General features: G+C 39.8%; 1 protein-coding gene across 2 annotated transcripts in view; it reads left to right on the top strand.

Annotated features, from left to right (window-relative positions):
* The first annotated feature begins 952 nt into the window (after positions 1–952).
* Positions 953–21,644, top strand: part of FAXDC2 (fatty acid hydroxylase domain containing 2) — a 47,974-nt gene continuing 27,282 nt past the window's right edge. Inside the window, exons 1-6 of one of the 2 annotated variants that reach the window (XM_063120916.1) lie at positions 953–1,148; positions 1,938–2,070; positions 2,836–2,900; positions 4,626–4,717; positions 4,810–4,913; positions 11,587–11,708. In XM_063120916.1, the coding sequence (XP_062976986.1) occupies positions 2,889–2,900; positions 4,626–4,717; positions 4,810–4,913; positions 11,587–11,708 (330 nt within the window). In that variant the 5' untranslated portion in view covers positions 953–1,148; positions 1,938–2,070; positions 2,836–2,888. The remainder of the gene's footprint in view (positions 1,149–1,937; positions 2,071–2,835; positions 2,901–4,625; positions 4,718–4,809; positions 4,914–11,586; positions 11,709–21,644) is intronic. The other variant, XM_063120915.1, reaches the window with a different exon arrangement.

Genomic DNA, 21,644 nt, shown 5'->3' with positions numbered 1-21,644 from the left:
TGGAACGATGTGCACGTCTTCCTAAACTACCTACCGGCTTCATGGAAGTTAACACATGATCTGCGCAAATAGATTTCCAGAGATCTTACGACAGCTAAAAGACTTGTACTATCACATTGGAAGGACAAATGCTCATCTCCCACATTGCAATGGATTGAGGACTTAACAACACTATCAATATTTTAACGGGTATTATATAGGTGTGACTTGCAAGTGAATAAATAATCATGGATAAATGGTCTGCTTTTCTTGAAACCTATGCATAACTCTCCCCCACCCACTTTTTTTTAAATGAATGGTATACCTGATGGAAAAAATGATATTCCTATATATGTAATATTTCTTTCTTTTTGTTTTTAACAATGTATTTTTTTGTTCTGTTTTGTTAATATTCACAATAAAAAGGGGGGATCAATCCAGGGTCAGAGAAAACAAACACAGTTTGTTCAATCATCTGTAAACAAACTCTGGGTAGGACAACAAACAATGAGTTAATGTTCTATAAGAACCAGGCCGCTGAAAGAGGTACCTTTAAAATATCAAGTAGTTTCCAGTTTAACACCTAACGTAGTGAATGCATTGACTTAAACAAAATGACCTGCGTCAAGAGGAAAGCTCTGGATTTAAAAAGGGAATTGAACACTGAAGTACATATTTACCATTGCAATATAGCTGTAGCTAAGAACGATTTCCCATCCTGTCCTCATGGTTTATCTGCTTTGGGAGAATGAGAATTTCACTGGTACTTTCTGCCTCCTTAGGGAGGATGTGGCGTTAAGGCTTGTGAGCCTTAACTCCCAATTTCCCTGCTTTTTGGTGCTTGGTTGAAAACTGTACAGCCTTAACGTTGTTTTGTAAACTGTAGGTTTTTTGTTTATTGAATACATTAATATTATCTATCTGGACAAACACTAGTTAAGAGATTACACATTTGCCAGAACCAATAAATCACCTTATGAGTATTTTGATCCATGAGACTGGTGGAAGGAGGCAGGTCAGCTGCTTGCATATACACGCCTCCTGCTTTGCTAGCAGCTGTGATAAACTTATGGAAAGCAGCAGCAACAACCACAACAGAAGAAGCAGAAGGCAGGCACTGCAATGTCGATAAGCATCCTTGCCAGGAACACAGTATACTCGCCAGCACTGTAAGTAAGCAAAGATTATGCTGATAAACAATTAGTGAGTAGGAAGAAGTGAATTACAGAAAGTACAGTTAAAATAGCTGATATCATTCTTGATTTCCTAAATTAATTTTATGAATAAAAGTAGCAACATGGTCAAGTATAGGAAAGAACAGGATAGAAAATGTTGGTAGTGAAATAGTGGTTACTATAGATTCGTAAATAGTGAATGATATTATGAGTTAAGTCCTGTGCATGCATACTTGGGAATAAGCAGCTCTGAACTTGGTAGGACTGAGTTTTGAGTAAACCTGCATAGAGTTATACTGCATATCCCACCAAACATGCAGTGCAATCCTATACAACTCTATTCAGAAGTGAATCCAACTGAGTTTGATAGAACTTACTCCCAGGTAAGTGAGTGTAGGGCTGCAGTCTTACTGACACATATTTCCGACTAAGCTGCACAGAGTCAGGTTACACGCCATGTTTCTTGGGTCTGTTGTGTTTTTCAGCACTGGAGACAACACAGGTCTGTGGCCAATGAGATACCTGAGGGTGCAATGCGTGGAAGAATAATTATCATCTGCATGGCAATTCCTTATAAATTTGTTCTCAGAATTTCTCTCCTCCTTAACATTGGCTTTTATTAATACATAAAACATAATACAACACAATCATTGTATACAATCAATTATATTACCTACTCAACAAAAGCACCCAGCATAACACCACATATAAACATCTAGGAATAAGTTTAGTATCAAATAGATTAAATTCTCATAACACCACACAATTCTCTCCTAATTCCAGATCATTTATGAACAAGTTGAAAAGCACTGGTACTGGTGCAGTGTAGTAGCTAAAGTGTTGGACTGGGAGTTGTGAGATCCGGGTCCTAGTCCCCACTCAGCCATGGAAACCCACTATTTACTTCCCCCAATTGGTGAGAATTTCCTACCCGCTCACATAATTCAGGTCCAATACTTGTGTATTGGGGGGGGGGATTACACAGGATACTTTTTGTTTTTCAAACTCTGCTGTTTGCTAAATACAAATAAAATAAACGTGTTAAAACATATCTTTCTAGGGCATCAGATCTTTTTCTGAAGCAAACTGAACTTTTTCTTATGCAATCATTTCCCAGTTCAAAGTTTTCTGTAAAACTCACGTTACTGAATGTGGGATACTTTTAGATCCTTGTTATGGTTTGAAAGGAATCTGTTAAATGGCAGCTGAGTTGACAATTTCCCCAAGTGGAAATCATCCTTGACACTTTCTCTGAGATATTCATCAGGGGACAAAGTTAGGCTTCAGAAGAACAAGACACTCAAACTCCCAAGTTATCTGCTAAATTTGTTCTTTTTGAAGCAAACAGTTTAGCTAATGGGCGTGATCAGACAAGCGTTTTATCACACACTCGCTACTGCCCACTTAAAGATGTTTGCCACGTGGTCTCTGTTTACTTCCTCTTTCCTCTCCTGAAAGAAAGAGGAAGGAATGAAGGACAAAAGTGGTGGCGGAGAAGCGATGGTAAGGAAACACAATTTTCCCTGTGTCTGGATGTAACTTTCTTGATTGGATATTAAAAATGGGAGGACAAAGAATTTTTCTCTTCAAATTACACCCCAGGGTGGGAAGCGTGGTATATAAAACACTGAAATTTTACAGTTTCAGAGCCAAAGAATAATTTCTTCTTTTTCCTTGACAGTTTGTTCCATTTCTTTTCACATTTGTGGGAATCATCACTTCTAGCTTAACGATATGAGGACAAAGGTAACGTACTACACTCGGTTAGATCATTCATTATGTCTGTATACTTTCTGCCCCTTGCTAGAAAGTTCTTCTTGGTGCTGCCTGCTGTCTTATTGTGTAGCTTTCCACTAGCATGTGGATGTCAGAATATTTGCAACTCTCAATGGGATGAATGATATGTGTTACTCTAAAAATGTCTCCACATTGCCCAGAAGGATTGATCATACAAGAATTAGGACCATTTGCAACAAAGAAGCTTCCATTGTACTGGATTCTATCTAGTCTAATTAAATCACTAGAGTAGTATAGAAAAGTACAGGAACTTTGGGACTTTGGAAAATGTACTATTACTTAGGCAGTAGGCTAGTCATGCTAGCCAAGCAAAATCCTTAATTGCTCAATTATTGCCCTGACAAGGAAAAAATGCCACCCCCAAGTGTTGCAACTAGGAATGTGCGGATTGTCAGGCACCTTTCATTAGGTCATTTGCTCATTGATAGAGTCAGGTATTTGGTTTTTGTTTCTGAATTTGCGCAAATTCTCACTTACACAATTCTCACTTACCATTAAGGCACAGTATTCAGTGTTAGTCCTACTTAAAGTAGACCCATTGGAATTAATTGGACTAAGTAACTGGGTCTACTTTAAGTGGGACTAACATTGGACACTGTCCAAGGTTGGGATTCTCCATCCAGGGTTTGCATGTGAAATTCTTGTTAAGGAAGAGGAACAATTTTGCTTCAAGATCTAAAATTTCAGATATGAGTTGAGTACACATGTACATATATGAACACATGAATGTTTGACCAAGGACACTCAGTAATACATAGTTCAGATAAGGAGAAAAGTCCAACAGAAAGCAATTAGACCTGTTACTACTATAAACTGCAGGATAAACTTCTTTTTAAACTACTAAAATAGGCAAAGCTATGGGAATTCCAGCTCTTCATTCGTGTCCTCTTTTGACCCTTTAAAGCAGTCTTCCCCAACCTGCTGCAAGCATGGCTGGGAACGGTGGGAGGTCTGGAGGGCACCAGGTTGGGGAAGAACATAAGAAGTGCCATGCTGGATCAGACCAAGGGTCCATCTAGTCCAGCACTCTGTTGACACAGTGACCAACCAGCTGTTGGCCAGGGACAAACAAAGCAGGAGACAGTGCAACAGCAACTGGTGCACACAGGCTTACTGCCTCGAATACTGGAGATAGCACACAACCATCAGGGCTAGTAGCCATTGCTCTCATCCTAAGTCAATAGGCTGGCATTGCCATCTCTCTTCCTGGCTGTGCTCGTGGGCCTGAAACAGCAGAACTAATTCACAGCAATGTAGCACACAATTTTTTTTCATTCAGACACTTTGATGGCAGGAAAAGCTTCGTGTCTGCTTATATAAAAACATCAGGCTGTATCCAATGTTAATTCTACTTAAAGTCTTTGAAATGAATGGGACTTATGCACTAATTTGGATATGACATTTGGGAGGAAGCGTATTCAGTGCTTCCCGTTTTCCATTGTATTCTTTCCAGGGCAGGAAGGAGAAGGTGGGCTGAGAGGAGCTTTGTCTGGGAGAAAGAGGTGGTCAAGTCCATCAGTGAGGGATGGACATTGCGTCCGAGTTTTTGAGGAGTCACATGATTTATTTTTGGTCTTTTGTTTTTGTTATATTCCTATCTCCTGTTCCGCTGCTTCTTTTCATTCTTGTTCTGTTGACCACAGAGATATTTTCAGTACTGTTTCTTATTCTCAGGCATGGTTATCCTGGCTCTCAGGGAAGAGATTGCCCTTTATACTGGGCCTCGGCCTGCTCATGCTGATTGGTTTCCAGAACTCATTCACAGGGTAAGCCCACCAGTTCACTGTAGCTTAATGACAAATAATTATTCTCGGGAAGTGGAGTAACTGCCGAGTCACTGACTTGCTTTGCTTTACAGGCAGCTGCAGAAATCCAGGAAAGCTTCTGGCTTCTTCTTGCAGACCCAGTGGGAGAATGTGTACCACCGCCTAGGGGGAAATGAGTCATTGATTTTCTTTTGCTGTGAGTTACTTTGAATTGAATTCAGATCTAGTAGGGGGAAATCCTGTAATATCAACGATAGCGTTGTGAATAGAAAAGCATTACTTCTGCGCCCCCTCTCGGCTCCACAAGTCTCTTCCATATGAGTCCAATAGTGGGACATTCACCATGATTAGTAGTGTTGCTAGTACATAATGATCTTATGCCCCCCTCGCCCTTTTAGATGGCCATATCTACGTATTTCTTCAGAACTGACATCTCTCTTCCCCTTGCCACTGCCATTCCATGCTTTACAGTTGCTTCTACATTTCTGATAGGTTAGAACAACAACAAAACTCTTTGCCAGTCTTAATTTAAAAAAGAAACTCCAGGCATGTGTAGTTTTGCATTTTAAACTCATTTAAATCATAGCTCCACCAGACAGAAATAAAATGAAGTTTGCTTTTGCTGCCCTGATGCCCTTATCACCTGCCACTCTCGGGGTAATCAGTTGGGGTGGGGTGAATGGTGCAGGGCCCTGGACATTGGTTCCAGAACCTGGCTATAGCTGCACCAATGATGATAAGCTGTTTTCTGTTTATAACTAGAAAATGTTGACACAAGGGTAGGTCTACACTACTGATTGATAACGGTTTATAAGGGTTATGACAACTGTTCAGGCCCAAGACACATTCCATATACTGTTTTCAAACTGTTTTCAAAGTGTTATATCCTGCTTGGTGTAGATCTGGCCAAGGTTGGGGCCACTTTCCTGAACAGATGCTTCCCCTGTCCCTGTCTCCCCCAAAACACCTGGGACCATGTAGTGATGATTAAGCATGTGGGGTGTGGAAAGGGACCTGCATATTTGTAGTTCTCTACAGTCTACTTTAGGCATTTTTATTTTTATTTTTTTAATTAATTTTTTATTGTTTCACAAACATACGTGACATAAAAGCATTACATAGAGACATTACATCCAAGGAAAAAGAAAAAAAGGAAAGGAGGGGGAAAATACACACACAAAGATTAAGATGTATTTTCTGCTCTCTACATATCCCAAATGTGAATTATATTATCGCTGTAAGTTTTGCCATCTCTGCCAACATCTTCAATAGGCATTCTTCCACTGTTGGCGTTGCTTCATTTCCCCACTTCTATGCCTATAATAGTCTCACTGCCATTGTCATGTACAAAAACAAAGTCCCCCCCACACACACACACTTGTCTTTCAGTTGGTTGTCCAGTCCCAATAGAAAGGCTTCTGGTTTCATTTGTATATTAGTCTTTAATTTTTTTTGGATTAAAGAATGTATTGGTGTCCAGAAGCCTTAGCTTTTTTATAGGTCCACCAGAAATGATAAAAAGTTCCTTCTTCTTCCTCCCATTTCCAACATTTGCCTGAAGCTCCCTTTTACATTTTAGCCAGCTTTGTAGGCGACATCTGCCATCTATACTTCATCTTATAAAAATTCTCTTCAAGTCTTGAACATAATGTAAATTTCAAACCCTTCCCCCACATATACTCCCACTGTTCCATTAAAACATTATATCCAAAGTTTTGAGCCCATTTTATCATACAATCTTTTACCTGCTCATCCTCCATCTCATACTTTAATTAAAGTTTATATATCTTTGAGATAACATGTTCATCATTTGTACACAATGCCATTTCAAATCCTGATTTTGATTGCTCAAACCCACCATTTTTTGGGTCCATTTTAAAACTTTTCATAATTTGAACATACAAAAACCATTGACATATGTCCTTTCAACAACTCCTCCCTTGGTTTTAATTTACATTCATCTTGTGACATTTCTAATACATCATTGTATGTTAACCATTTATGCATAGATGACAATTCCCTCCTAAGAATAGTCTCCTGGGCAGATACCCAAAGTGGTATTTTCTGACCAAACCTTTATTCCATACTCTTAGGACAGCACGTCTCACATAATGATAATTAAATTCTACGTTAACTTTAACTTTGTCATACCACAAATAACCATGCCATCCATATCTCAATTCCTGTCCTTCCAGTTCCAACAGTGTCCTATTTTTCAACAGCATTCAATCTTTCATCCACATTAAGCGGCAGGCAGAGAAATACACTTTGAGGTCTGGCAAACCCAGTCTTCCTCTTTCTTTTGCATCCTGCAATATTTTCATTTTAACTCTTGGGTTGTTGTTGTTGTTTTTGCTTGCCATATATACTTAGATATATTGCTCTGCCACGGCTTAAATGGTAAATCCGATGGAACAAAAAACATCCTTGGTAAGACATTCATTTTAATTGTTGCAATTCTCCCCTCAAAAGAAAACTTAACTTTTCCACCTCTTGATAAATCTTTTTTTACTTCATTCCAAACCTTAACATAGTTATTGTAAAATAGCATACAGTTCATATTTGTCAAAACAATTTCCAAGTATTTTACCATCTTTTCAATTTGAAATCTTGTCTTTTCTATCAGTTTTATTTTTTTGTGGGGGGGGGGTGTTTGATATTCTTTCTTAGCATCTTCGTCTCTTGTTTATTAACTTTGAAACCTGCTACTGCCCCAAATTCTTTCAGTTTTCTCATCAAGATTTCAATGCCCTTTAAAGGGTCTTCCAGAGTAAAAAAAAAAACAAATGATCCGCAAATGCCCTCAGTTTGTAGGACTCTTTTTAAAATCTTTATTCCTCTAATTCGCTCATCTTGTCTTATATCTCGATTCAGCAGTTCTAACACCAAGATAAACAATAACCGTGACAATGGGCAGCCCTGTCTCATCCCCCTTTGTATTTCACATGGTTTGGACACATCTCCATTAATAATTATTTGCACTTTCTGAGAAGTGTAAATAGATTTCACCCACTTTATGAAATTTCCTCCAAAATCCAATTCTTCTAGCATTCTGAATAAAAAACTCCAATTAATATTATCAAATGCTTTCTCTGCATCCAGGAAAATCAAAGCAAGCTGTTTTTCTGGATGTTTTTCCAAATATTCCACAACATTTAAAACCATTCTTATATTGTCCCTCAACTGCCTCTTGGGTAAAAAGCCACTTTGATCCTCATGTATAAATTCTTGTAGGACTTACTTAAGTCTTTCCGCCAATAGCTTATAATCATGGTTTAGTAGTGATATTGGTCTATAACTCTTTGTCAAGGTCATGTCCTGTCCCTCTTTCGGTATAAGCATTATATAAGCCGTCTTCTAAGTATCAGGTATCTCCCCACTGCTCAAAATAGAGTACTTTAGGCATTTTTAGAAACAATGGATGATGATGATAGTTCAGTTGATTGATAGGATGAGCAGTACTAAGGGCTCCTGCTGCAACAGCATAGGCCCAGGTTCTGTTACCAAAACTACTGCAATGCCATTGGTAATGGTACTGCATCTGCAAGGTGACTCTGGCAGAGTGCAGATGCAAGGACTGGGGTATAAAGCCTCAGGAGTATTCATAGGGGTTCTTGCAATCACAACTATTTACTCAAGTGATAGCCAGGTTAAAATGCCATCTTCCACATCTTATCTAAATCTATATAAATAAAAATGAAAAAGACCGTTCGTTACTGTCGTTATATCTCCGAAAGTTCTTCACCGATTGCTTTGAAATTTTGACACAGCGTTGCGTTCGAATACGCGAGCGTTGTTATGTAACTATGTTCTCTATGGGGTCAAAGGTTTGTCTTAAAATCGAAGAAATAGGCCTCCTCAAAACCAGTCCTGCTGATCATTGTGACATCACCAACCAGTAGGCCAATCCGCTGCCTCTGCCTCCTCTCCTATTTGCATGTACTCTCGCAATTGGCTGAGTGAATTGGCTGATAGATGTCACACCTGTGACAGTTACACGTTCTGAAGAAAGGTAACTGCCAGGAGTTTCCAGTAACCTCCTCACCGTAAAAACATGCTTTTATATCTCCGAAAGTTCTTCACCAATTGCTTTGAAATTTTGACACAGCGTTGCATTCGAATACGCGAGCGTTGTTATGTAACTATGTTCTCTATGGGGTCAAAGGTTTGTCTTAAAATTGAAGAAATAGGCCTCCTCAAAACCAGTCCTGCTGATCATTGTGACATCACCAACCAGTAGGCCAATCCACTGCCTCTGCCTCTTCTCCTATTTGCATGTTCTCTCCTATTTGCTCTTATAGGTCATTGTGACATCACCAACCAGTAGGCCAATCCACTGCCTCTGCCTTCTCTCCTATTTGCATGTTCTCTCCTATTTGCTCTTATAGGTCATTGTGACATCGCCAACCAGTAGGCCAATCCACTGCCTCTGCCTCCTCTCCTATTTGCATGTTCTCTCACAATTGGGTGAGTGAATATAGATGTCACACCTGTGACAGTTACACGTTCTGAAGAAAGGTAACTGCCAGGAGTTTCCACTAACCTCCTCACCGTAAAAATATCCTTTTTAAAAAACCAAACAGCAGGCCAATCCACTGCCTCTGCCTCCTCTCCTATTTGCATGTTCTCTCACAATTGGCTGAGTGAATATAGATGTCACACCTGTGACAGTTACAAGTTCTGAAGAAAGGTAACTGCCAGGAGTTTCCACTAACCTCCTCACCGTAAAAATATCCTTTTTAAAAAACCAAACAGTAGGCCAATCCACTGCCTCTGCCTCCTCTCCTATTTGCATGTTCTCTCACAAAACTTTGCAATGGCACGCAGCTTGCAGTAAAAAAATTACTGAGCAACGTCATAGAAGGAACAATCTTGACAGGACCTTTCAAAGGTGAAGATGTCCTCATTCCTTGCATTCCTATGATTCCAACAGATATGCCATTTCAATTTAAGAGATTGCAATTCCCAATTCGATTGGCATTTGCAATCACCATCAACAAAGCTCAGGGCCAATCTTTAGAATTGTGCGATTTAGATCTAGACACAGATTGCTTCTCACATGGACAATTATATGTTGCGTGTTCTAGAGTCGGCAAACCAGACAATCTCTATATCTACACAGACAATGGAACAACTAAAAATATTGTATATCCACAAGCATTGTGAAATTAAACATATTAGAAACATCCACTTTGTCTTTTCTTTCTTTTCAATTTAACCAGACTGAGCCACAGCAACGCGTGGCAGGGTACAGCTAGTGAGCAATAAATCCTCACAGTGGTATTGTCTCACTGGCAAAATTTCAGTCCCTTCTGCTTGTCCATTCAGAAACCATACATATGATAGTGGCCATCTCCACTTCACTCCTGCTCTTCTTATCCCTTTCTTATTTGGACTGTCCTCAGACTAAAAAGTTAAGCTTCTATATTCTCTTCAAAAGAGAAGTCATCAAGATCGGGAGTGGCCACAAAAAAATCTTTCTTCCAAGAATTTTTCTACAGTAATCCCCTTTTAAACCTGTTCAAGTTGGTGGCCATCACTACGTTCTCTGGAAGCAAATTCCATGGTTAAATTATGTGCAGAATGAAGTGCTTCCATTTATCTGTCCTGAATCTCCCACCATTTAGCCTCATTGGGTGACCCCAGATTCCAGTAGTGTGAGACTGGGAGGGAAAAGTCTCTCTGTCCATTTCTCTACATAGTTTTATGCACCATTATAATCTCCCCCCTTATTCACCATTTTTTAAAAACTAAATTCCCCAAATGTTGTAACCTTTCCTCGTAGGTTGCCCCTTTCTGTACCTTTTCCAGTTCCTCAATATACTTTTTGAGGTGTGACAACTCAAATTGTAAACAGTATTCCATATATGTTTGCACCATATATTTGTATATTGGAAGTTTTATTTTCAGTCAGTTTCCTAATTATTGCTAATATAGAAGTTCCCGCCTTCACAGCCGCCATGCACTAGCTCAACATGTTCATTGAGCTATCCCCCCAGTATCCCTTTCTTGAGAAGCTTCCACACTAGACATTTACTGTGGCACCACCATGTTTACTCATTTTTTATGGACATATGCACAATGTATAGCTCCATCACACCGGGGGTTAACACGCTCCCTACCTTCGCTTCTCCACCTGTGTTTTTGTTCCTCAGTTACTTCCTCTTTCAAAAGAGGAAGTACAGAATGAGCACAAGGCCCATTGAGTCTGCTGTTCTAACGGCACTGCTTCTCCTGCACACAGCAGGAGAGAGCAGCAATTCTGTGTTTAAAAATACATCGGCGTTAACCAGTTTCTTTTTGTCGTGCAAGGAAGGCCAGAAGGGGCGGAAGGCGTGTGGGAGGCAGACGACGTCATGTCAGGGACCTGAGCAAACTCCATGCTTGCCCAGTAATGAGCGTGCAATAAAACGCTTGTTGGATGGAGCTTGTAGTCATGGAACCATTGTCTTCTGTTTTCCTTGTGGCTCTTCCTCCTTTTCGAAGATTTCAGAATATTTGACTTTGTGTGTATGTTTGGAATGGAACGGAAGTGCAGTCTCCCCATGTGCGGGCAATAAAAAATGCAGTTGGGGCACCTGGCAGGAGAAGTGGTCTCTTAATGATGGGGTTGATTAGGCCCCACCATTTCCTCTTTGCTGGACTACTCCTTTCCTCCATTTTTGTTTTTACCACCTTGAATAATTTGGTAAACTTAGCCAGATCACTGCTCACCCCTACCTCCAGATCATTGATGAACAAGCCATAAAAAGCACCAGTCATAATACAGAACTGGAGGAGGGGGGGGACTTCTTACATTATTTTGATTTTATATTTCTCCTGACCCCATTTACACACACACTCAATCACTTCCTCCTCTTCCACTACAGGCACTTCAGGGGTTCCTTTATCAGTTTTCTGTATTTTAAATGGAATCTTGATGGTAGTAGATGCAACTGGGAAGCCAAAGTTCATCACACGATACCGAATTCAGTTGGGAAAGAATGAACCTGTAAGTACTTTTCCACAATAGGCTTCCTGCTTCGATTTTTGTTGTTGTTTTTCCTTTGTGAGGGAGAAGATGACACACTCACGTTGCCCTGATAGCATTTCTATTATTGTCAGTGGATACATTCTAAAGTTAATTTAAAATACAGTGAATTTGGATGGTCTTTCTCTGGGTTGCACCTAAGATTATTCATTAAACAAAAAACCCTATGGTTTACAAAACAGTGTTAAGGTTCTACAGCTTTCAACAAAGCACAAAAAGCAGGGAAATTGGGAATTAAGGCTCACAAGCCGTAACGCCATATCCTCCCTAAGGGAGGAAGGAAGTGCCAGTGAAATTCTCATTCTCCCAAAGCAAATAAACCATGAGGACAGGATGAAGAATACGATATGCAGAGATGACTGTGGGGCTATGGAAAACTGATAATGAACCGCTTAAAGCCACCTACTTCTCTCTTTTTTTAGAGCAGCCCCTCCCTAACCTGGTGCTCTCCGAAGGTCTTGGTCTACAAGTCCCATCATTGCAAGGCAGTATGTCCCATGGTCAGGAATGCTGGGACTTGTAATCCCAAACATCCGGAGAGCAGCAAGTTGGGGAATACTGTTCTATATTCTTACCAAATGCAGGTCTCTGCCCAATACTTTTCCCTCACACACATCTCCCATATAGCAGCATGACTGATGAAAAAAGGAGTACTATACATCACAGATGTAGTACCAGAGCAAGCGCCAGGCACTTTCAATATCTTGCCCTTCAAAGAGCCAATATTTTTCTTAAAATGTGTTTATACAAAATATACTGATCACTCCCTACAATCCCTCCCAATACATCACCTTATCAAAGTGACAGAGGAGCAGAAAAGGTTAAGATGACTAGATATTATTCAGTTGACAACCAAGCCAATGTCAGCCTGGATGTAACTCCATATTGACATCTAATATAAAATCTAAGCCAGTGTTATGTGTTAAACCCACTTCTCAAATTAATAAATGAACCCCAGAAGTTATGCAACATGATGATACTCATTTGAACTTTTCAATAGCCAGTTTCCAGAGATAAAACTTTTTATGACTGCCTCATGAAAAAGAAGCATTTCATGTTTTGTGTGTGCTACTTGAATTAAAAATCCCTAATTAATTCTAAGAGCACTGGAAGCACACAAGAGGATACAGGAAAATGTTCTATATTAGAATAAGTTACAATTTACAAGGTTTATTATTATAGCTCATTTTATGCTACGTGCTTTTTCTTCCTGTTTGGATTTTAAAGTAGCAGATTGTGGTCACGTTTCAAGCCTGCACAGACTGCATTTCCATCCATGGATATATTTACTCAAAAGTAAATTTTGAATTCCATAATTCAGTGAACTCTACCCTATGCAGTGTTAACTCTGACTAAACAGATTTAGGGCACAACATTAAGCAGGTTTAAACAAACAACAACAACAAACTTTTTTAGACAGCATGGCTGGCTGGGGAATGCTGGGAGTTAAAGAACTTTTTTTCTGTCTAAACATGCATAGGATTGTACCTTTAATTGTAAAAAGACATTGAAGTCTATTGGCTTAGACAGAATTAACTGCATCAGATTGCACGCAGTGTACTATACCATTTTTGTGTGTAATATCAAACTGCAATGTCACAATCTCCTTAACAAATCTGACAAATTTAAGTTGTACAGTATCTTATGCATTGTAGATCCCAGGGGCAGACTGTGCACTTAAAATACAACTGGAAAGTGTCTAATCAAAGTGCATCATGAAGATGCCTTGTGCAAACCTTTCTACTAAACTCCAAAAGAGGAAGGCTGACTGACAGCCCCATAGGCATATTTATGTCTTATGGGACCTATAATTTCAGTATATGAATGAGTCACCCTATCACAGCTCAATAACCTATCAATGCACACATGCTAATACCTAGTGGGTATTCTGTTTAACAAGTTTAACATTTTAACTTGTTAAATCAATGAAAACTTGCCACACAAGAAGACTTAAGATGTGAATGGTTTATAAAGAAAATTAAATGCAAAAGAACATCAGATACAGAAGTGAAATGTGAAATACGTAATGATTAGAAAGAAAATACATGTGTATACTATGCAAAATACACCAGAGTTTAACTGTTGCTTAGGCCTATTATTAGCCCAAAACAATGTTAGTAAGCCGAAGTAGGCCCAGAAGCACTCTGGGCTAGTGGACTTTTAAGTACAACTTAGAAACATTTCAAACTAGTTAAATGAAGTGTTTGAGCATTTAAATAGGGTGACCATATTTTGGAAACCAAAAAGGAGGACAACATGGTCGCCCCCAAGGGGGCGTGTCCAGTAACAAGGGGGCGTGCCCACCCAAACATAGCTTTGGTCACATGTCTGATTTTACAGCACTTATTTAAGACAAATCTGTTCTACATAACATCTTAATGTTAAAATCACTGAAATAAAGAACAAGTGAGAGATTCAATGTATCTGAAATTAACTTCACTCACTCCTACTTTTGTAGGTTTTGCTGTACTTGGAAGCTTTTGCTATACTCTTTGTGTTACAGTCTCCCCTTCCCTCAAATATCTTTTCTGACTGTATCTTCACACATTGCAAGCTACTGTTGTTGTTAACAGGGTTTGCTACTGGCCCCAGATCTGTTTCAAATTTGGTATGGCTAAAGCTCTACCTAAAAGGTATCATGGTGCCAACTTTCAGCTCTTCATCTTTAAAAATGACAGATTTTAAAAATAATAATTTTAAAACCTCATTTTTAAAAAAAATCCTAAAAAATCAATGGATGAACGGATCTGTTTCAAATTTGGTGTGGCTAAAGCTCTACTTAAATCAAAGTTTAATCTCTTTATCTTTAAAAATGATGATTTAAAAAATAATAATTTTAAAACCTCAATTTTTTAAAAAATCCTAAAAAATCAATGGATGAACAGATCTGTTTCAAATTTGGTATGACTAAAGCCCTTCTTAAGAGCTACCATTGTGCAAGGTTTCATGTCTTTATCTTTAAAAATGATGGAGTTATAAGCATTTTGTTAATTCCCATTAGAGCTGCTCTTTGAAAAAATCTGGATTTCCCCTCCCCCTCCCGGATTTGCCATCAAAAATCCAGGCATATCCGGTCATATGGTCACCCTGATTTAAACTTTATAGCAATTTGGTCAAAACTTCTAGAAAAAAAGAAAGGGGGCAGTGTGTGTGGGTGGAGGGGGTGGGGGGAGATTAAAAGGAATGTATAGCTACCTATCCCAAGGAGAGATCTGAGGACCAAGCTTCATGGATTCAGAGAATTCTCATAGAATCTGGGGTGTAGAATTCAGCAAAGTCCAGGGAGGGAAAATGAATCCAGGTAGAGAGTGAGGAAAATATTTTAAAATGACAAGTGCTGTGAAGCCCAAGTCAAATAAGAAAAATCAAATATGGGGTAAAAACTACCCCAAGCTGCTCAGGAGCCAGGTTCCTGGCTCAGAGAAACTGGGCTTGGGGAAAGATAGCCCCAAATAGTCTCAAAGCCAAGGGAAAACATATTCCAAAAGAGGGCTCTGTTTCTCCCCAAAGGGAGGCAAAACCAGGCTGAGCCTGCTTCTCAGACTTCAGACAGCAAAACTCTCTGCCCTCAAGGAAAGACAGGCCTGCTTATGAAACACAGTATCACTCCCATTCAATTCCAATAGCTCCCTTGTGGTAGGTCTGGTCACACTGAGGGAACTACTTGTTCACAGACATGCGCACACCCCAGAAATTCACAGTTGCTGATGCTTTTACTCCAGATGGCAGTTATGCCCTCCTCCTCCCCCACCCTTCAACATTGCGAGTGCCATGTTATGAGTTTCTATAGGCTTTTCTCAGGAAATAAAAAAATATTTCAAAAGTAAGTAAATTGAATTTTAAAAAAAGGAAATTCCATTCTACCAACTACTGTAGAGAGACAATAAGAAAACAGCAATGCTTAACACATGGGGACTATACTGGCTTAACTAGAGATGAGCGCAAATAGGTAGCCAATCCATTTTCAGAAATATTTTTGCTTGACTGAGGATTATTTCCTCTTTTTTCCCGTTAACTGTCCCAATTGTTAGAAATAAGATTTGAAATTAAGATTCAAGAACAATGGTGAAAGCACTCTGTTCCTTTTTATTAATACAGAATTGCAAGTCTGGGTGCTCCAGCAAAGTAGGCACACACCCCAAGCACATGTGAAACCATTTTATACCTTACGCCCGGCCGAAGAGGTCCCTCCCCGGTCTCTTCATTGGTCAGAGACTCAAGGGGTTACAGCCTATCCCGGTACGCCTGCTGGTCCCGCCTCTGTTTACCTGCTTGCTCCCCTCATTTGATATTCCACCCACTCTTATTTACTTACTTCCATATTAAGAATTAATTCTCCAAGATCCCACCTCTTTATTGCTCTAATTATTCATTCCCCCTCCGTTAGCTAAACCACAAAGACATGAGTTCAGAAAACAACAGATGTGTTATCAACTGCTGTTTTCGGTTGGTTCAATTTCTCCTTTCTCCTGACTACCAGTCCTAACCACAAGTTCCGTGTTATTCTCTTTTACTTCAACTGAACAGTCTAACGGCTCTTGCACCTGTTGGGGCAGTTTCCTGCCCATTAGTTATGCTTCAGTAAAGATAACAGTATTTTGGGCTGGCTGCTATCAGCCATATATTATTAGTTATATTGAATATATTTCTTTATAGCATCCTTATAGCATATAGCATCCTTATAGCATCATTGATTATATTTCTTTATAGCATCCTTATAGCATATAACATCCTTATAGCATTATTGATTATATTTCTTTATAGCATCCTTATAGCATCACTGAAAAAGTAACATGCTTATCCGTTTCTCACAATCCCTCCTCTTTATTTATTCTGTGTTGTCTTTTTCACTGCAGTATATAAAGACCCTTTCTTGTGTTGGACACATGTGTTTAGAGCGTTGTTCATTTCAGTGTACATGGTCTCACTGTCTTCGGTTGGAAATTTTTCACTCACACTCTCATTGTCCTCGAGGTCAACGTTTATGGACATACTGTCAATACTCGATCTCTCTACTTCTACTTCATCATACACTCTTTCTCTGTTTTCTATGGTCTCGGTATCCACAAACATCATTGCTCCATACCCACTTCCTCCTCTACTAAGACATTCGTAAGGGTGTGGGGGTAGGGTCATTTTTTTAGATATTGCAGTTTCTATTAACCTCTGGGTTAGTCCTCACACACAGGGGATTATACAACAACCCAAACTGACCAAAACTCCAGCTACTATTATTAGAGAAGTAGCTAAGGAAACAAATAGGTGTTTCCACTTTCCGAACCAAGATTCAACCCATCCGGTAAGGGATGTATCTATACCAGAATTCTCGACCAATTCATGGGCTAGAATACTGAGCCCCTCTAATGCTCGGGTAATGGTTCCATCTGGCGCTGTATTGTTGGGAATGAAAGTACAACAATTCCCATTCCCGATCATTACACAGACTCCGCCCTTTTCTGCTAGGATCATGTCCAAAACCATTCTGTTTTCCCACGCCATTTGACTGGTAGAATCTAGCTGTTCCGCTATTCCCTTTACGGCATCCCTTGTATAGTTTATAAATCTCTGTTGGTTGTAAAAAATGTAGTTTATCCAATCTACATTTTTATTAACTGTGATGAACAAAAGAAGAGATTCCCAACCTGCTGCTATTTGATTTCGAGTTTTGAATTCATCTGGAACCCCTCGGGGTACTCCAATAGCATCTATGTATATTCCTTGATCGAATGATGTTGCTATTGTATCCCTCTTGTTTCTGTTGATTGTTCTGGGTGACTTCTCAAATGCCCGGGTGAAAGGGATTACTAATTGTACCACAGCAGAAGTTCCAGACCAATTGGGAGGCAAACTGGGTCTCAGGGTTTTCCCTCCACAAAACCACCAAACATCTGCTCTGATTAATCTTAAACTGGAGTAATTTTGGCTATTGGCATGGTTTGTTACATTAAGAATGTCAGTACAGGCCTTAAGTGTCCCCACACTCTTGGCATTCTCTCCCACCCATCTAGAGAGACAGGCCGTGTGATTGCCGGATGTGGCGGAGAATACTGGTGGATTCTTTAATCCTTTGGCCTGACCACTGGGAAGAGGAGGCTGAGGGTTTTACAGGACTCATTTCCCCAAGCCTCTTTCTCTTGAAAGAGAGCCATTAGACATTCCATGCCTTGTCGGTTATTACTTCATCCAAAAGGGAAAGGGACCATCCGAGCCACTGGTTTCCCAGATGCACAAGCATAACAATTACTTTTGTTTAAACTTTGTGCTGTGTACTTAACCCATTCCAACCAGGCATTGACGTCTCCATATCCTGTTTCTATTTCAAATGTTTGACGTAAGTCAGTAATCTCTACTAACTTTATCTGTTTATAGGTTGGAGGTTTAAATGGTTTTATAACTGGCATAGTAATTTCAGCTAACTGTTTTAGATCTCCAATTTGTATGTTAAAACAACAGCCTTCAGGACCCCCATTGATCCCTATTCCAAAAGTCCAATCAACGTTATCCACTCCTGCTTGATTCTTTATAGTTAGCAGGACTGGGTTACACTGTTTATTGGCACAAATATGGATGGATTTTCCTTTAATTAATGTGATCATACCTTTGGGTGGTCCAAAATTAATATTACTGGTCCACCCTCTTCTTCCCTTTGTGTCCCAGGCACAGTTTTTCCAATAATCACATGGCCCGAGACACATGTATTTATGGGAAGACCCCAATTTTCGTTGAGCTTCTAAATTTCCACAGTCCACTAGATTGCACACATCAAACCCCACAGTATATGGTTTATTATCCTCCGGAAGTTTGATTGTGAATTTTGTAGTGTGGTGGACTGGTGCAGTTCCTGACTTCCTTATCTGAGCCATCACTTTCCAATTTAGGAGAGGAAGGAGGAGTTGGAAGAACATTGAGCAGTATGTTTTCATGTTGCTCTGTATGTTCGGTGTCTAGAAAGAAGGTATTTTTAAACATACAGCAAACAATGATTTTTCCAATCAAACTTACCACCAGTATCCAAACAACAATCAGACTTTCTGTGATTTCCACAGTGTCTGCTATTGGTAAGGTGGTATTCTCCATCCAGGAAATAGAGGAGGTGAGTAGTGAGAGGGCCAGACACAGGTACAGGTGATTTTATCTAATTCTGAGGGTTTTCCTTTTTGTGACTTTTGTATAATAATGACTTCCTGTAGTCTAGGGGTTCTGATTGGGAGTGGTTGTACCTCTATTGTGATAGGAATAGGGCCTCCCATATAATTCAGAGGTCTGCCCACAATCCTTCACCACAGTAGATGTATCCTTCTTTAGTTCCTTCAAAAATGTCTGTGGTTGTGTGTATGTATCCATCTGAATCTTCTGAATCACTAGTGTCAGGGACATAAAATCTCTTTAACGCTCCCTGTCTTCTACACCTCTTACACACTTGTTCATGGAAATTATTCAACTCAGGAGGGTATTGGGAGATGAACTGATTTGCCCACTGTTGTCCCAGGTCCGGTTTTGCTTGCTCTTCCTGTATTTCAAACACCTCTATGGGTTGGTTCCCTCTTACCCTAAAGAAGTACCAAAGATCCCAGTCCTCACTCCTTTCTCTTTTATTACCAAACAAGACCCAAAACCGTACAACTTCGATAGGCTGTGGCCCCGGTCTCTGGAGAAGAATATCTCCTCTCTCTAATTTTACATTCCAGACTGGGCAAAGGGGCCTTTCCCAGACTATGGAAGTTCCTGGTCCAGTGGTCGAAGTGTCCAATAAAGGATAACACAACCGATTAAACCTTTCTTCTGGTGTCCACGTTGGATTGTCTTCAGGGCCTGGGTCCCATCCTGCAACTGAAAGGATTATGGAAGGTACATTCATATGCAACACTAGACCTTCCTAAATACCACCTTAGTGGGGTTTCCTGTGGGGGAAGAAACAGTCCACTGTTCAAGGTTAGGGGCATCCACTGGACCTTTAACTCGAGTGTGGTGAGTCCAGTTCTTTTCGGTTGTCCTTACTGCTGTTTCGGTGGTTAATAAGACTTGATATGGCCCGTCCCAAACCGGCTGAAGTTTGGCTTCCTTTGAGGCTTTGGTCCAGGTCTTGATCAGGACCCAATCACCAGGTTTAAATTTGTGCACCGTGAATTCCAGTGGTGGGGTCTGGGCCAACAGTCCTTTTTCCTTTAATTGAGACAAAGAAGATAACAGTGCCAGTATATATTTCTTAATGTACATATCGTTTGTTTCAAAAGTAGGTATTTCCCCAGTTCCTCCCATGAAGGGGAGACCATATAACATTTCATAAGGTGAAACCCCAATATCCTTTCTAGGAGCCGTCCGCACCTTGAGCAAGGCTAGAGGGAGGCATTTGGTCCATGGTAGTTTAGTCTCTATTACGAGTTTAGCTATATGCCTTTTTAGAATCTGATTCATCTGTTCTACTTTTCCAGCGGAGGATGGGTGCCAAGGGGTATGGAATTTCCAATTGATTCCCACTCCTTCCATCACACCCTGTAGAACTTTGGCAGTAAAATGACTGCCTTTGTCTGAGTCAATGTTTATTATTAAACCAAATCTGGGCACAATCTGTTCTAGGATAACTTTTATTATTGATTGTGCTGTGCAAGATCCCACAGGTATTGCCTCCACCCATCCAGTCAGATGGTCAACAATAACCAACAGATATTTCCATCTTTGGACTGGTGGTAATTCAGTGAAATCTACTTGTATACTCTGAAAGGGCCAGAGACTAAGCTGTCTTCCTCCTGGCATTGTTTTCTTTAACACCTTTTTGTTTATTCTTTGACAAATCATACATTTTTCGCACATTTGTTTGGCAATTGTATAAATTCCTATACATCTATATACTCGGAGTACAGTTGCACATAATGCGTGAGTACCCCAATGACTACTCTGATGTAAGGCAGTTAAGATTTCTCGCATTAATGACTTATTCAACATCTGCCTTCCATCAGGTAAGATCCATTCCTTTGTTCATTCTGTATTGCTCCAATTTTTGTTAATTGTTCTTTTTCAATGTCAGTAAAATATGGAACAGATTCAACTGAGGGCAAAGAAGGAATGAGAGTTTGCATCTGGATTACTTCTTTACCTAAGGCAGCTTCTTTAGCTGCCTCATCTGCTAAGTTATTGCCTCGAGCCTCAGGAGAATTAGTTCTTTGGTGTCCTGGTACATGGACTATAGCTATTTCTCGAGGCCACATCAGATGTTCCAGGACTTCAGTAATCAGGTTTTCATGTATTAATTCTTTCCCCCTACTATTAATCATTCCCCTTTCCTTCCAAATTTTTCCAAAAGTATGCACCACCCCAAAACAGTATCTAGAATCCATGTAGATTGTTCCGTCTTCGTGTTGTAGTATCTGTAAGGCCCTGTCTAAGGCATACAGTTCACAAGTTTGTGCTGACCAAGTATTAGGTAGTCTGCTTGCTTCCAACACTTCAGTGGTTTCTCCATCTATTACTGCATAACCACTATATCTTTTTCCTTGTATACAACGAGAGGATCCATCTATAAAAATCTTTCTTCCTCTGTGTAAGGGTAAGTCCTTTAAGTCTACCCTTACTTTGGTTTGATATTCAATAATATCTAAACAATTATGTTCTAGAGTTTCTTCTTCACTTTCTCTTTTTTGGAGGAAAATTGCTGGATTTACACAAGGTTCAGTGGTCAAGACTAAATCATTTCTTTCCATTAGAATAGCTTCGTATTTGAGGATTCTAGAATCAGTTAGCCATCTGTTAGCTTTCTGTGTGAGTATTGATCTTACTGAATGGGGAGTAGTCACTATTAGGGCTCCCCCAAAAGTGAGTTTTCTACTTTCTTCTCCTAAACTAGCTGTTGCAGCTACTGCTTGGACGCAATTTGGCCAACCCCGACATACTGGGTCCAAC

Source organism: Elgaria multicarinata, chromosome 3, assembly GCF_023053635.1.
Source record: "Elgaria multicarinata webbii isolate HBS135686 ecotype San Diego chromosome 3, rElgMul1.1.pri, whole genome shotgun sequence".
Taxonomy (NCBI): Eukaryota; Metazoa; Chordata; class Lepidosauria; order Squamata; family Anguidae; genus Elgaria; species Elgaria multicarinata.
This window is presented reverse-complemented; position numbering and strand designations above follow the sequence as displayed.